Raw genomic sequence first — 14,874 nt, 5'->3', positions numbered from 1 at the left:
ATCCAGCAAAAAAATTTGTTCTCTATTAAAACAATAAAGTTTACAGGTGCTAATGGCTCACACCTGTAATCCTAGCTACTCAGGAAACTGAGACTTGAGGATAGTGAAGCCAGCCTGAGAAGCAAAGTCTGTGAGACTCTTATCTCCAATTAACCACCCAAAAGCCAGAAGTGGAGCTATGGCTCAAGTGGTAGAGTGCTATCCTAGTTAAAAAAAATAATAATAATAAGGACAGCTTCCAGGCCCTGAGATCAAGTCCCAGAACCAGAGCAATAGAAAACAAACAATAAATTTGTTTCACCTTTCATATAGAAAAAGAAAAAAATTAAAAATGTGAATTTTAAAAGAACAAGTATCTTTATCTCACACAAGGAAGAGATCTTAACCTGGATTTAAAATGTAAAAGTAGTGGTGACTGAAATGGACCACTTCAAATTTTTCAAATGAAATGTATCTATTTATTGAAATTAAGTAAAACACAAAGAAACCTCAATAAGCAGAAAATGTAGAGACTAAGTCATTGGCAGTAACAGAAAAAGAGCAATCAATAGAATAAAGTGGTGAAATGTAGTCATTATATTCAATGTATATATGTGAAAATAGAACTAGGTAAATTGAGGGGATGGATGGGGCTGGGAGAGACAGAAGAGAACAATGGAAGAGGTAACATTGGACTCACAAACTGACCTGTTGAATTGAAACCCTTTTGTACAAACACTTAAAGATAATAATAATTAATACTATTAATAAACGTAAGCCTGGAAAAAAGAAACTTCATAAAATACAGGTGTCATTCTCCTCGAATATTCACTTGCCACTTCCTCTGAGCTTAGAAAGTAATACATTTTTTTTCTCAAAAAGAAAACACTTACCTGTTTCACAAGCAGTTTCCATATGGGCTGGATTTCAACCTCGATGGCATTGGGTCCACACACTAATCTTCTGTGGGAAATTATTATCCATTAGCGATACACATCAGGGATAAGCGAGTACAGGCCAAACTGACCATGAGTTTTTCCCTGTCCTTTAGAGACTTCATAGCTTCAACTAAACAGCAGTATTCAAGTCATTTTTGAAATATCACCCTAAACTACTAATATATATTTTTATTTTGTTTTTTTATTTTTTCTTATTTATTGTCAAAGTGATGTACAGAGAAGTTAAAGTTTCATACATTAGGCCTTAGGTACATTTCTTGTACTGTTTGTTACCTCCTCCCTCATGATGAGCAAAGGATTTTTTTTTATCTCCAGGCTAAAAAAAGTCCTTAGTACAATGTAATGAGTAAAAATGAAATGAGAAACCATTCTGGAGTATTTTAAAACTAATCTGATCACATTCTAAGAGTCAGTAAAATCACAAATATGTTGTGCTAGATTGATTGATTAGACATTTAGATTCCCCTGGATGCTAATGGCCACTATTGTCTTATTTTGGAATCTTCAGCACCTAGGACAGATGCTTAGTATGTAAACTGAATGAATACAGTAACGAATGAACACTAATGAATATGGCAAGTATACTAAAAGATGATCTATAGTCTCATCTTGTAAACGTATACATACAAGGTATAATATGTGTGTATTACACATTGTACAATAAAGCCTTTGTGCTTATATAACATTATACAATTTACAACATTCTTATAAAATACTCATTTGATCCTCACAGTATTCCAAAGGATAGGACTAATATCACCACTTTGCCAATGGAACAAACTGGTATGGGAGTTTCATTAAAGGTAGATATATCTATTATTCATCATAACAATATATAATTGTAGAGCAGAGATGACAGTATGTAAGAAACTAAATTTGACCTTCTAGGGATTACCTTCTATGATCATTGCATCATCCCTATAAAATTTCATATTATTTTGGACTGTAAAGAAAACTGTCTCAAGTTTTCAGAGCTAGAAAGAGGCAGAGTCAAGGTCCCCACGATGTCCTCTGTGGCTCCACCTCACAATCTGCCTCACCAAGTACCCCTCTGATATGTCACTAACATATATCAGAGAACTGAGAGCAAGTTCATCTTACTTCCAAGTCATGGCTTTCTAATGGAAATTGTTGATTGCAAGGAACAGAGAGACCTCCTATCAAGATCCTCTGACTCCATAGTACGGTATCCACCAAGGCTCAAGAGTGTTAATAGGTAGAGGTGACAAACAGTCATGTTGTTCTATGACTTCATGAGGTCCCATACTGGTTCATACTGGGAAGAGGCCATAAGTCAAGCCACTTGGGTGCTCTCTAGATTTCATGGCAATAAACAGCTGTTGTACAATTGGGAGGAGTTCTCAGGACTGCTAACTTCGTTCCCATATTTCCTGTTTTGAATGATCTTCCCACATTCTTCACTCTGGAAATGTCTATTTCGCCATTGAGAGTCAAATCTGACAATTGATCTTGTGAGGTGGATCAGGTCTAAGGTTTGCATCCATCTAGGTCTATCTGCTCAAAACCACATGTTTACATGACTTGCTCCTTTGCTCCACTCAGCACCGCTATAAGTGGGACTTCCATAACAGTTCTATTTAAAATAGCTCCTCTGGATTGAGGGGCATATCTCCATGTCAAGGAAGAATAAAAAAAAAGCTACCCAACCATCAATTTAGATTATCTTCATCTCTTTAATCTGCATTAGTTTTCTACAACATGTGTGTGATCATCCAAAATTACAGTGTATTTTAACATGCTAATATGTATACAAACAACAGACTCCATTGTTAAGTTTTCAGAGGACACTGATAGATTCTGAAAACTGAAAACAGGGCATGATGTATAAATTGTGTTCACGATGCTTTGTACTCATCATTTGACCGGTTGGATTGAAAAAAATAAATGAATATAAAATCAGTAATTTAAGGTAATTTGTTCATATTTGAAAAAAGGAATGAATAGCTGAATGAAGAGGGAGTCTTGGTTTCCTCCTTCATAAAATGGATTTGGAAAACACATGCCTAATAAAATTCTTATCAATGTGATAGTGAAATAAATGTTAGAATTTAACACAGGTGCCTATCACATAACAAGATCCCAGTAGATAGCAGCTGTCTTGGAGGTTTAACTCCCTCTGGCACAATTAACTGTATTTTTCTCTCCTTCAGCACCACTTTCTGTTTTAGTAACCGCACTTACCTCATTGAATTAGCACATGCATTTACATGAACTGCTTTTCTCCTAAAATTTCTCAGACTCTCCTTAAAGGCAGGAATAGAACATGCATTACTCCATTGGATTCCAGCCCTCCTGGGACCTGAGCTTTGCTCTTCATAGCAATATCACAAATAACTATATCAAACAGGGAGAGCCAAATTGAATTGGGCCCTCAGCTTGCCCTGTAAATTGCTTTTGCAAAACCTGTGTGCTTCCTTAGTTGTGTGGTTAGGTTTTGAACCTTGACAGGGAAAGCATTCTAGATACAAATTACAACGATATTCATTAACTAATTACAGTATTTCAGGCACACACTCTGTGTCAGATACTCTGCTCCTACCTACTAGAAAATAGTTGGAAGAGCTCCCTTCCTGACTTTAAAAAAGATTCTAGGAAATTTAAGGAGAAAAGCAATCCATGTAAAAGTGTATGCTAATTCAATGAAGTAAGTGCTGCTACTAAAACAGATCATGGTGCTAACAGAATACCTGTCCTGTCTGATACCACAAAGTTGCATTTGCTGTTTTGGGGTTGTTTTTTTCTTTTGTCTTGCTGGTCCTGGGGCTTGAACTCTGGGCCTGGGCACTGTTTCTGAGCTTCTCATGCTCAAGGTGAGCACTCTACCACTTGGGCCACAGTGCCACTTCCAGGTTTTGTTTTTGTTTTTTGAGTACTTTTTGGTTATTTTTTTTTTAATTAAAGATAAGAGTCGCACAGACTTTGCTGCCCTGGCTGACTTCAAACCATGATCCTCAGATCTCAGCCTCCTGAGTAGCTAGGATTACAGGTGTGAGCCACTGGCACCTGGCCTGGATTTGCATTTTTCTGAAGCCTAAAGGAAGATGGAAAGTGGAATGAATATTAGTCTCACACTGTCCTGGATGAATGAGAATCAGAGTTGTCCCTCTTCCCCCATAGGCCCAAATGTCTACACTCTTTGTCTGATACAGGTACGAAGATATGAAGTTGAGTCCTGCTTATGTGAGTGAAAAATTGGAACAAAGAACATCCCAGACAACTTACTTGCTCCCTTTTTGATGGCTTCTGGCAATTTCTTCCAAGGGTAAAATCAACTCTCTTGATATCTTGATATGCTTTTGCCACTGAAAGGTGGAAACTAGGTAGATCTGTGCATTGTGCCCAAAAGCAATGCACAGAGGTTTATTTTTTTTAACTGATAAAATGTTTTCTCTCACTTTTGAATTTTTACACTTTTCCTGATTAGTCCATGTAAGGTGAAACTAGAACTGTTTAAAAGACATACACAAATCTAGTACATCAATAACTGGGGATTTTCTTTTTTTGTTTTTTTCTATACTATTTTTCACAACCACAGGTGTGCTTGCTAGGCAATGTAACCATCACAGAAGCAAACAGTAGGCAGAATACTGGTAAGGAAAAACAAAGGGCTACCAGATATACAGACAAGCTTGTTTCCACATTCATTACTGCATTTTTAAGTGCCAAGTATTAACTGCACATTTTTGTTCAGCTAAAAAGGAAGGATTTTTCTTATTGTCTGGTTTAAATCAGTGCATGAATTTTTTTCTCAGTTCAGCATATGGACAAATAGATGGTACTCTACAGCTAGGTGGAGTGTCAAAGGTAGAGGAGAGACACTGTGAGACCGACAAACCTGGCTCCTTTCTGTTGTGTTGAACACACAACTTCCCTGTGTTCTAGGGTCTTGTTTAGACATTGCCTGAGAACTGAGAATGCACAGAGATTTATATACCATTAAAGGTTCTTGGACCTAGGAAGATGGTGCTGTCATGATAGGGAGGCACCCCAACTCGATACAACTGAATAGTGAGCTGGGAACCCCAGCACCCAACACCCCATCAAGAATCCAGCAAACCCAACAACCAGGAGCAATAGAGAAACACAGGAAATGAAAAAGAACAAAAAAAAGAAGAGCCTATAACCTACATGGAGCCAGAAAATCTCCGGGGTACCCCTCCCCCACCCGCCGACCCTGGCCCGAACAGCGCCAGGTGGGGAAAGGGGACCCAGCGCTGGCAAACCAACAGCCAAAAAGTCACACCAGGAGAGCAGAGTCCAGATAGCAAGAGCTCCACAGACCCCAGATGGAGTGCAGACCACCAAGACAGATGGTGGCGAAGGACCAGAGGTGGGAGACCAAACGGCCGGGATCTGACGTGAGCGGCAGGGGAACTGGGCAGTGCAGATGGGGAGAGCCGGGGCCACCACCACCAAATGACTGATCGCCGCACCCCAGCACCACAGCCCCGAAAAGCCCATAGCAGCGCGGGATACACACTCAACCCAGGACCAGTAAGTTCCACATTGCCTCCCCCTAAAATGGGAGACCAACTCTAGCAGAGACCCAAACCCTACAAAGAAGCTAGAGCTCCCTCCCTCCACCTCCCTACCCCGAGGGAACAAAGCAGCTCCATAGCTGGCAGGAACTAGCAGAGGCAGAGCAGTGCCAAGGCATCCCTCCCCAAAGCCCCAGCAGAGCCGCCTGAGCCTGGCCGCACCGGCCCCTCCCCCTCCCCAGCAGGGGCCGGGAATGGGTAGGCTTTGGAAGCCCCAGGCTCCCTGGTGAGCAACACCAGCACAGCAGGGTCACCTGGGCCTGAACACAAGCCCCCCTCACAGCGGAGGCGCAGAGTCTGTGGGTACCAACCCACGCCCAGTCACTTGATCCTGCTGGGGCCCACGCATACCGCCCCCCACAGCAAATTCACAAGAGGACACAAGCACCGTCCAACAACTCGGGCAACTCATCCCCAAAGGAAGCACAAGAGTGCACACGCATGCGCCCCCTGGAGGGCCAGCATGGGCCAGCGTGCTAGCCCTCCAGCAGGAGGACCTCTTGCCCAAACCCCCGCGGGAGTGCACAAGCGGGCACAAGTGAGGGTGACCACCTCAGCAACAATCGAGAAGGTCACACTCACCCATTGGGCAGTAAGATTCAACAGCCAAAATCAAACCCAGAGCCAGGACACAAACAAGTCTCCCACTGACGGACCAGCGGGAACCAGCACAAAGCCAACCCCGGGAAGCTACACACAGATCTCCAGATGTGCAAATCACAAAGAAATATAACAAATTTCATCAAAGGGCAAGCCAACTCGCCAACTCCAAAAAGCAGTACGACCGAAGAGGAGATGGAGAATAAAAAAACAACTGAGGCTGTGATAGCAGAAATGATAGAAAGCCTCAAAAACGAAATCAGAAAACAATTCCAGGAGTTTAGAGTCGAAGTCTCGAAGGACCTCCAGGAAGCCAAGAAAGAAATGGAAGCAAAAATGGATACATTGCAAACCTCCGTTAAAGAAGACCTTAACATCCTGAGAAGTGAAATGCATGAAAAAAATAGATTTAAAATACAACTCTTTAAAGGAAGAAATTTCCACGATCAGAGCTGATCTGGCAACCATAAATAGCTCCCTGACATCCATAAACTCCGCGTTTGAATCCACAGCACAAAGAATTGACCACATTGAAGCCAGAATCTCTCTCTTACACGATGATGCAGCCGATAAGGACCAGAAAATTAACACAATCCAAGAAAAGGTAAAGCTCCAGGAGCTAGTGGACAAAGACAAGAGATATAATCTGCGCATAATTTGAATAGAAGAAGGAGCCGAATACCAGAGCAGAGGGCTTCAACATATTTTCAATAAAGTGATTGCAGAAAACTTTCCCAATCTCACAAGGGACCTCATCCAGGTAACTGAAGCCTATAGAACACCTGGCAGACCAGACCCTAGAAAAGCCACGCCCAGGCACATAATAATCAAGACTTCAGATCTCAAGAATAAAGAGCAAATTCTGAATGCTGCCAAAGTGAAGAAAGAAATTTATTACAATGAGAAGAGGATCCGAATAACAGCATACCTCGCCACACAAACCTACCACGCGCGAAGAGAATGGAAGAACACCATCCAAGTCCTACAGGCTACCAACTGCCAACCTAGAATAAAATATCCAGCGAAGCTGGAGTTCATATTTGAAGGGAAAACCAGATCTTTCCATAGCAAACAGGATCTAAAGGAGTATGTGAATGAAAAACGAGCCCTACAGCGAATTCTAAGAGGGGAACCCCACCCAACAGAAATCATACATGACACACAGACAGAAACAGAAAGAAACTACAACAGCCAGAGCCCAACAGAAAGAGCAGCTCACTAAAGACAAGAAAAAAAAAAAAAGAGGAAAACCAGCCTAACAAGAAAATGGAAGGAGAAAAAACACTCTTATCCTTGATCTCTGTGAATATAAATGGTATAAGCTCTCCGATAAAGAGGAGCAGACTGGCAGAATGGATCTGGAAACAAAAAGTTGCCATCTGTTGTCTACAAGAGACCCAACTTACAACAAGGGATAAAAACAGGCTCTGAATGAAAGGATGGAGGAAGATCTTCCAAGCAAATGCACCTACCAAAACAGCAGGAGTAGCCATCCTGATGTCAGACAAGCTGGACTTCTTATTAAAATCAACTCAAAAAGACAAAGCAGGACACTACATTTTAATACAAGGAAAAATTCCAGAATCAAGACATCACAGTGATAAATGTATACTCACCAAACAAAAGAGGAACTACATATGTCAAGCAAATTCTCACAGAACTACAGAACAAGATAGACCCAAACACAATCATAGTGGGTGACTTTAATACCCCACTCTCTCCAAGAGACAGATCCAACACCCAGAGGATCAGCAAGGGAGCTAAGGACTTAAGTAACACCATATCCCAAATAGATCTGACAAATCTATACAGAACCTTCCACCCTACAGAGACCCAATACACCTTCTTTTTAGCAGCCCATGGATCATATTCCAAAATAGACCACGTCATAGTCCACACAAAGAACCTCAGCAAATACAAAAGTATTGACATCATCCCATGTATTATATCTGACCACAGTGGATTAAAGGTAACCCTCAATAACAACGGTTACCACAGAGGCTGTACACATTCTTGGAGGCTAAACCCCACACTGTTATCCAACACTTGGGCCACAGACCAAATTAAAGATGAAATCAACGAATTCATAAGCCACAATGACAATGAAAATACATCACAAAGAAACCTATGGGACACAGCTATGGCAGTACTGAGGGGCAAGATCATTGCCCTCAGCACTCACATTAAAAGAATGGAAGCAGAGCAGGTGAATAACCTCACGATGAAACTAAAACAACTGGAGAAACAAGAAATGATCGAATCTAAAATGACAAGGAGGAGAGAGATCACAAAGATTAAAGAAGAGATAAATCTGATTGAAAATAGAAAGACCATTCAACAAATAAGACTAAAAGCTGGTTCTTTGAGAAAATAAAATTGACAGACCCCTCGCAAGACTTACAAAAAAAAGAAGAGACTCATATATGTAAAATCAGGGACTCCACTGGAAAAATTACAACAAGTACACACGATATTCAAACAATCATAAGGAACTATTTCCAGAACCTCTACTCACTAAAAAACAATAACTTTACAGAAATGGATCAATTCTTAGAGAAGTATAAACTGCCCAAACTGAACCAAGAAGAAATAAATCAACTAAATAAACCAATAACTTACAGCAAGATACAGGGGGTAAGCAAGAATCTCCCAACAAAGAAAAGCCAAGGCCCAGATGGATTCACCAATGAATTCTATAAAACCTTTACTGAGGAGCTAATACCAATACTCCTCAAACTCTTCCGCAAAATAGAAACAGAGGGAGAAATCCCAAATTCATTCTGTGAAGCTAATATCATACTCATTCCCAAACCAGGCAAAGACCCAACAAAAAAAGAGAACTACAGAACAATATCACTAATGAACAGAGATGCAAAGCTCCTCAATAAAATATTAGCTAACAGGATCCAGAAACTGATCAAGAAAATCATACATCATGACAAAGTAGGCTTCATCCCTCAGTCACAAGGATGGTTCAACATCTGTAAATCAATCAACGTAATTCACCACATAAACAGATCTAAAATTAAGAATTACATTGTTATCTCAGTTGATGCACAAAAAGCCTTTGACAAAATACAACATCCACACCTATTAAAAGCTTTGGAGAGAACAGGAATAGATGGAACATTCCTCAAAACAATAAAAGCCATATACAACAGACCAACTGCTAATATCATATTAAATGGAGAGAAACTTAAATCATTCCCCCTAAACTCAGGAACAAGACAAGGATGCCCACTCTCCCCACTTGTTTTCAACATAGTGCTGGAATCCCTAGCCATAGCAATAAGGCAAGAGGAGGATATTAAAGGGATCCACATAGACAAGGAAGAAATCAAGCTATCCCTATTCGCAGATGACATGATCTTATATCTGAAGGACCCAAAAAACTCAGTACCCAAACTCCTACACCAAATAAACCATTTTGGCAAAGTAGCAGGATACAAAATCAATCCACAAAAGTCAGCAGCTTTTCTGTACACCAGCAATGTACAAGCAGAAAAGGAAATTATGGAAACAGTTCCATTTACAGTAGCCAAAAGAAAATAAAGTACATAGGGATCAACCTAACCAAGGATGTGATGGACCTATTTAATGAGAACTATAAAAATCTAATAAGGGAAATCAAAGAAGACACAAGGAGATGGAAAGACCTCCCATGCTCATGGGTAGGCAGAATCAATATAGTGAAAATGGCCATATTGCCCAAATTGTTATACAAATTTAATGCAATCCCTATCAAAATCCCAGTTACATTCTTTTTCTGAAATAGAGAAAGCAATCCATAAATTCATATGGAACAGCAGAAGACCTAGAATAGCCAAAGCAATTCTAGGCAAAAAAAAGCAGTGCCGGAGATATCACAATACCAGACTTCAAGCTCTACTATAGAGCCATCATAACAAAAACAGCCTGGTATTGGTATAAAAACAGACCAAAAGACCAATGGATTAGAAATGAAGATCCAGAAATGAAACTGCACTCTTACAGTCAGCTGATATTTGACAAAGGAGCTAAAGACATACAATGGAATAAACATAGCCTCTTCAACTACTGGTGCTGGGAGAACTGGGCAGCCATATGCAGAAAACTCAAAGTAGACCCAAGCCTATCACCATGCACCAAGATCAACTCAAAATGGATCAAGGACCTCAATATCAGACCTGAATCCTTGAAACTACTGAAGGACAGAGTAGGAAAGACGCTAGATCTTATAGGCACAGGAAGGAACTTCCTGAATAGAGTCCCAGGGGCACAACAAATAGGGGAGAGACTCGACAAATGGGACTACTACAAAATTAAAAGTTTCTGCACAGCTAAGGAAATAGCCACCAAACTAGAAAGACAGCCAACCATATGGGAAAGAGTCTTTACCAGCACAGCAACAGACAAAGGCCTAATATCTGTCATCTACAGAGAACTCAAAAAACTAAGCCCCTCCAAGCCCAGTAAACCAATTAGGAAATGGGCAAAGGAGCTAAAGAGAGACTTCACAAGAAAAGAGATAAAAATGGCAAAGAAACATATGAGGAAATGTTCAACATCCCTGGCAGTAAAGGAAATGCAAATAAAAACAACCCTGAGATACCACCTCACCCCAGTTAGAATGGCCTATACTCTGAACTCAGGAAACAACAAATGCTAGAGGGGCTGTGGGGAAAGAGGAACCCTTCTCCATTATTGGTGGGAGTGCAAATTAGTACAACCACTTTGGAGAACAGTATGGAGGTTTCTCAAAAAGCTCAATATAGACCTACCCTATGACCCGGCCATACCACTCCTAGGCATCTATCCTAAACAGCAAAACTCAAGATATCAAAAAGACATTTGTACTTCCATGTTTATCGCGGCACAATTCACAATAGCCAAAATATGGAAACAACCCAGATGCCCCTCCACAGACGAATGGATCCAAAAAATATGGTACTTATACACAATGGAATACTATATAGCGATTAGGAATGGTGAAATATTGTTATTCGCAGGGAAATGGTCAGAACTCGAATAAATAATGTTGAGTGAGACAAGCCTAGAACATAGAAAACAAAGGGGCATGATCTCTCTGATATATGACTGTTAACAAAGGGAGACGGAGAGACAGTAGAGACCAAGTCTGTGAACACTGTATATGTGCTTGATACATTGTATATTGCATATGGGTCTACCTGACCTAGACAAGGGATGGAAAAACAGGTTGTAAGATATCACAAGAAATGTACACACTGCCCTACTATGTAACTGCACCCTCTTTGCATAACACCTTGTAAAAAAATTTATGTTCAATTAATAATAAAAAAATATATTAAAAAAAAAGACATCTACACTTCTATGTTTATCGCTGCACAATTCACAATAGCCAAAATATGGAATCAACCCAGATGCCCCTCCACAGATGAATGGATCCAAAAAATATGGTACCTTCACAATGGAATACTACATAGCGATTAGGAATGGTCAAATATTGTTATTTGCAGGGAAATGGTCAGAACTTGAACAAATAATGTTGAGCGAGACAAGCCTAGAACACAGAAAACAAAGGTGCATGATCTCCCTGATATATGACTGTTAAGATGGGGTGACAGGGATACAGTAGAGACCAGGTCTGTGAAACCAAAAACTTCTTCTCAAATGGTATTTCCCACAGGATTGGGTCAGCGACACAACATTATGTAACTAAAACCAAACAACTACTCAACATATAAAAGTCAAAAATTGACCTCTCAGTGGAATACAACAGCTCAAAGGCTATGTATGTACGTTTATATAAGACTATTGTCGACATATTGCCTAATGTTGACATTACATTTAAAGCCCTAGGCGAATTTTCTTTGGCGCAGGCCACATGGCTACTGTATATGTTCTTGGTACATTGTGTATTGTATATATGTCTACCTGACCTGGGGAAGGGAAAGCAAAACAGGGTGTAAGATATCACAAGAAATGTACACACTGCCCTACTATGTATCTGTACCCTTTTTGCACAACACCTTGTGAAAAAAAATTGTGTTTAATTAATAAATAAATTACAAAAAAAGACTATTGTTGACATGTTGTCTAATATTGACATTACATTTAAAGTCCTAGGCGAATTTTCTTTGGCGTAGGCCATGTAGCTACTGTATATGTTCTTGGTACATTGTGTATTGTATATAAGTCTACCTGACCTAGGGAAGGGAAAGAAAAACAGGGTGTAAGATATCACAAGAAATGTACACACTGCCCTACTAAGTAACCGTACCCTTTTTGCACAATGCCTTGTCAAAAAAAAATTTGTTTAATTAATAAATAAATTTTTTTTAAAAGATTCTTACATTCTTGTTTCCCTTTTTCCTCATGGTGATCTTATTTTTTGAGTGTCTTGTTGGTTCGTGCAAGCTAGTTTAAATTCATTTGGGAAACTACCAAGCTAGCTAGTCAATCACATTTAATTTTTTTTAATGTCCTCAGTTTTACCTTAAGAAACAAAAGGGAAAATGTTCCACATTCTAATTTTTCTCCTTAGACATGCCTACAAAACAAAATATGCCTGTGTTTGTAAGATTATTATCTCCTCTATTTTTCATATTCGGGATACTCTACTCTGTCATGCTTATTAGATTGTCAAGTTCTTTATTGTGTGGACCAGATTTAAATTTAATTATGTATGATGTTTATTAAAGCTTGGCACTTGATAAATAAGGACAAATGTGAGCTAGCTACACTAATGGGAAATCTTTCCAGTGGAAATGGCTTCCTAGGCAAAATCCATCTACATCCATCAATGCGATTTCATATATGCATAAATGCTTAAGATCAATCCTTTAAATATCTGCACTTAGTGTTATTAAACCAATACATTTTTAATAACTTTGAAAACTCCTTTGTATTTCAATGTGTTAAGCATTCATCAGAAATCTTACATAATGATATCATTTTTAAGACAGTTTGAAATATTGTCCTGGTCTAGATACCTGACTCATTTTTCACACTCCTCTGGCACTGTAACAATATAGACATGGTTACATTTGGTTTGTATAGGAATTATGGGCGAATACTTGCTAAAATGCAGAGCTTTGCTTCACAGTACTCCTCACTGCTACTATCAGAATTATAAAAATGGCAGCTCAAACCAGTATTTTAGGTAGCATGTTTCTTCTTAGCTTGAGAGTTAGTGCTTGTGGGTCGCTGCAAAGAAGACTAGGCAAGCAATGTAGCTGAAAATGGCTGAAAGGTGAAGAGAATTATTAAGATTCTGGGGAAGATTAGCATTATTCCTCACCAAAATGAAGGCAATTCCTTCATTTTGTGAGATGTTGTAAGCTTTTTTTTTAATCTCTGTATATTTACACATCTCATAATGCTGTCACTATGGTTGTCTCTATCTTTCTAGTTTTGAATGTCATTGAAACAATGACTACTACTTTCTCTGCACATTACTGGTTTGCAAATCCTTGCAAACTTCCTGGCACATCAGAAGCCTGTTGTTGACAAATATTGACATACTCATTTATTCGTTTCATCCAAAAACATCTACTGAGTTCCTATACATAATCAGAGACTATTCTAGGTACAGCAATAAACACAACAAATCCTTATCTCTAGGGCTACTTGTGTATAGGAAAAAATAAAATCTGAATTCTGTCTTCCTGGCTCCCAGTAGATTTGGAAGACTAAAAAGTTAATTTTTAGGGAGTGAGTCAAGATCGTGTGTGTGTGTGTGTGTGTGTGTGTGTGTGTGTGTGTGTGTTCCAATCCTGGGGTTTGAACTCTGAGCCTATGCTCAGTCCCTGAGCTTTTGTGCACAAGACCATCACTTGAGCATAGTTCCACTTCCAGCTTTTTGTAGTTAATTAAAGATAATAATCTCAAGGACTTCCTTGCCAGAGCCAGCTTCAAACCCCTGTTCTCAGATCTCAGCCTCCTGAGTATCTAGGATTATGGGTGTGAGTCACCAGTGCCTGGTAAGTCAAGATCTTTTGAGGAAAGAATGAAAAGGACAATATAAAAGAAAAGTTCACTGAGAGAAAAGATCCTGTTTTTACTTGACTGTCTTGCGCTTTCAGTTTCTTTTTAAATACATTTGTTTAAAAGAAGAATTTAGATATCTGCCTGATTTCAGCAAGTAATATCAAGCTGGTGATGCATTGTAACAATGTAAGGAAATGGTCCATTTAATACTGCATTTTACTGCAGAGTTCATCTTCCAGGAGCACTAAAGATCCTACCTGACTTCTTGCTCCTCACTGGTCAGACCCAATCCGAATGTGTGGTGGATGTCATAGCAGGAGTTGCTGTCTTCTAACAACCTAGGATGTGTCCAGGATAGGGACTTCAGTTCATGAGACACAACAAGCCAGCACTGTACCCTGGTGTGTTAAGGAAGAAAAAGACATACTTACCCAACTTTCCGAAACCGCTTCTCCAAGAAATCCCAAACGTACCTGATTTTCTGCACTTGGATACATCGCAGCTGTAATCACAAATGTGATGGGACAGGTGTCATTTGTAAGTTAAAGCTCATGAAAGGAAGGTTGTTCAAGGCAGGTCCCCATGAGGATCTCATTTTCTGTGATACATAGCTGCCATTCCCAGCCCAAAGGTGTGACAGTCAGAACGTTTCATCAATAAACACATTTTTATCCTTTTTTTTTTCCTGCAAATGCCACATAACATAGTATTCTAAAATCATTTCTCAGCCTGGCGCTGGTGGCTCAAGCCTGTAATCCTAGCTACTCAGAAGGCTGAGATCTGAGGATCATGGTTTGAAGCCAGCCTGGGCAGGAAAGCTCATGTGA

The 14,874-nt window shown here is 39.7% G+C and overlaps 1 protein-coding gene across 1 annotated transcript in view; it reads right to left on the bottom strand.

Annotated features, from left to right (window-relative positions):
- The window catches only part of Atp13a5 (ATPase 13A5), a 117,632-nt gene that overhangs the window by 67,003 nt on the left and 35,755 nt on the right, over positions 1 to 14,874 (bottom strand). The window contains 3 exon segments of the mRNA XM_048345838.1: positions 873 to 942; positions 14,305 to 14,385; positions 14,479 to 14,549. Of these exon segments, the coding sequence (XP_048201795.1) occupies positions 873 to 942; positions 14,305 to 14,385; positions 14,479 to 14,549 (222 nt within the window).

The sequence above is a fragment of the Perognathus longimembris genome, chromosome 5 (genome assembly GCF_023159225.1).
Source record: "Perognathus longimembris pacificus isolate PPM17 chromosome 5, ASM2315922v1, whole genome shotgun sequence".
Taxonomy (NCBI): Eukaryota; Metazoa; Chordata; class Mammalia; order Rodentia; family Heteromyidae; genus Perognathus; species Perognathus longimembris.
The sequence above is the reverse complement of the archived record's forward strand: the minus strand, read 5'-3'. Positions and strand labels throughout refer to the sequence as shown.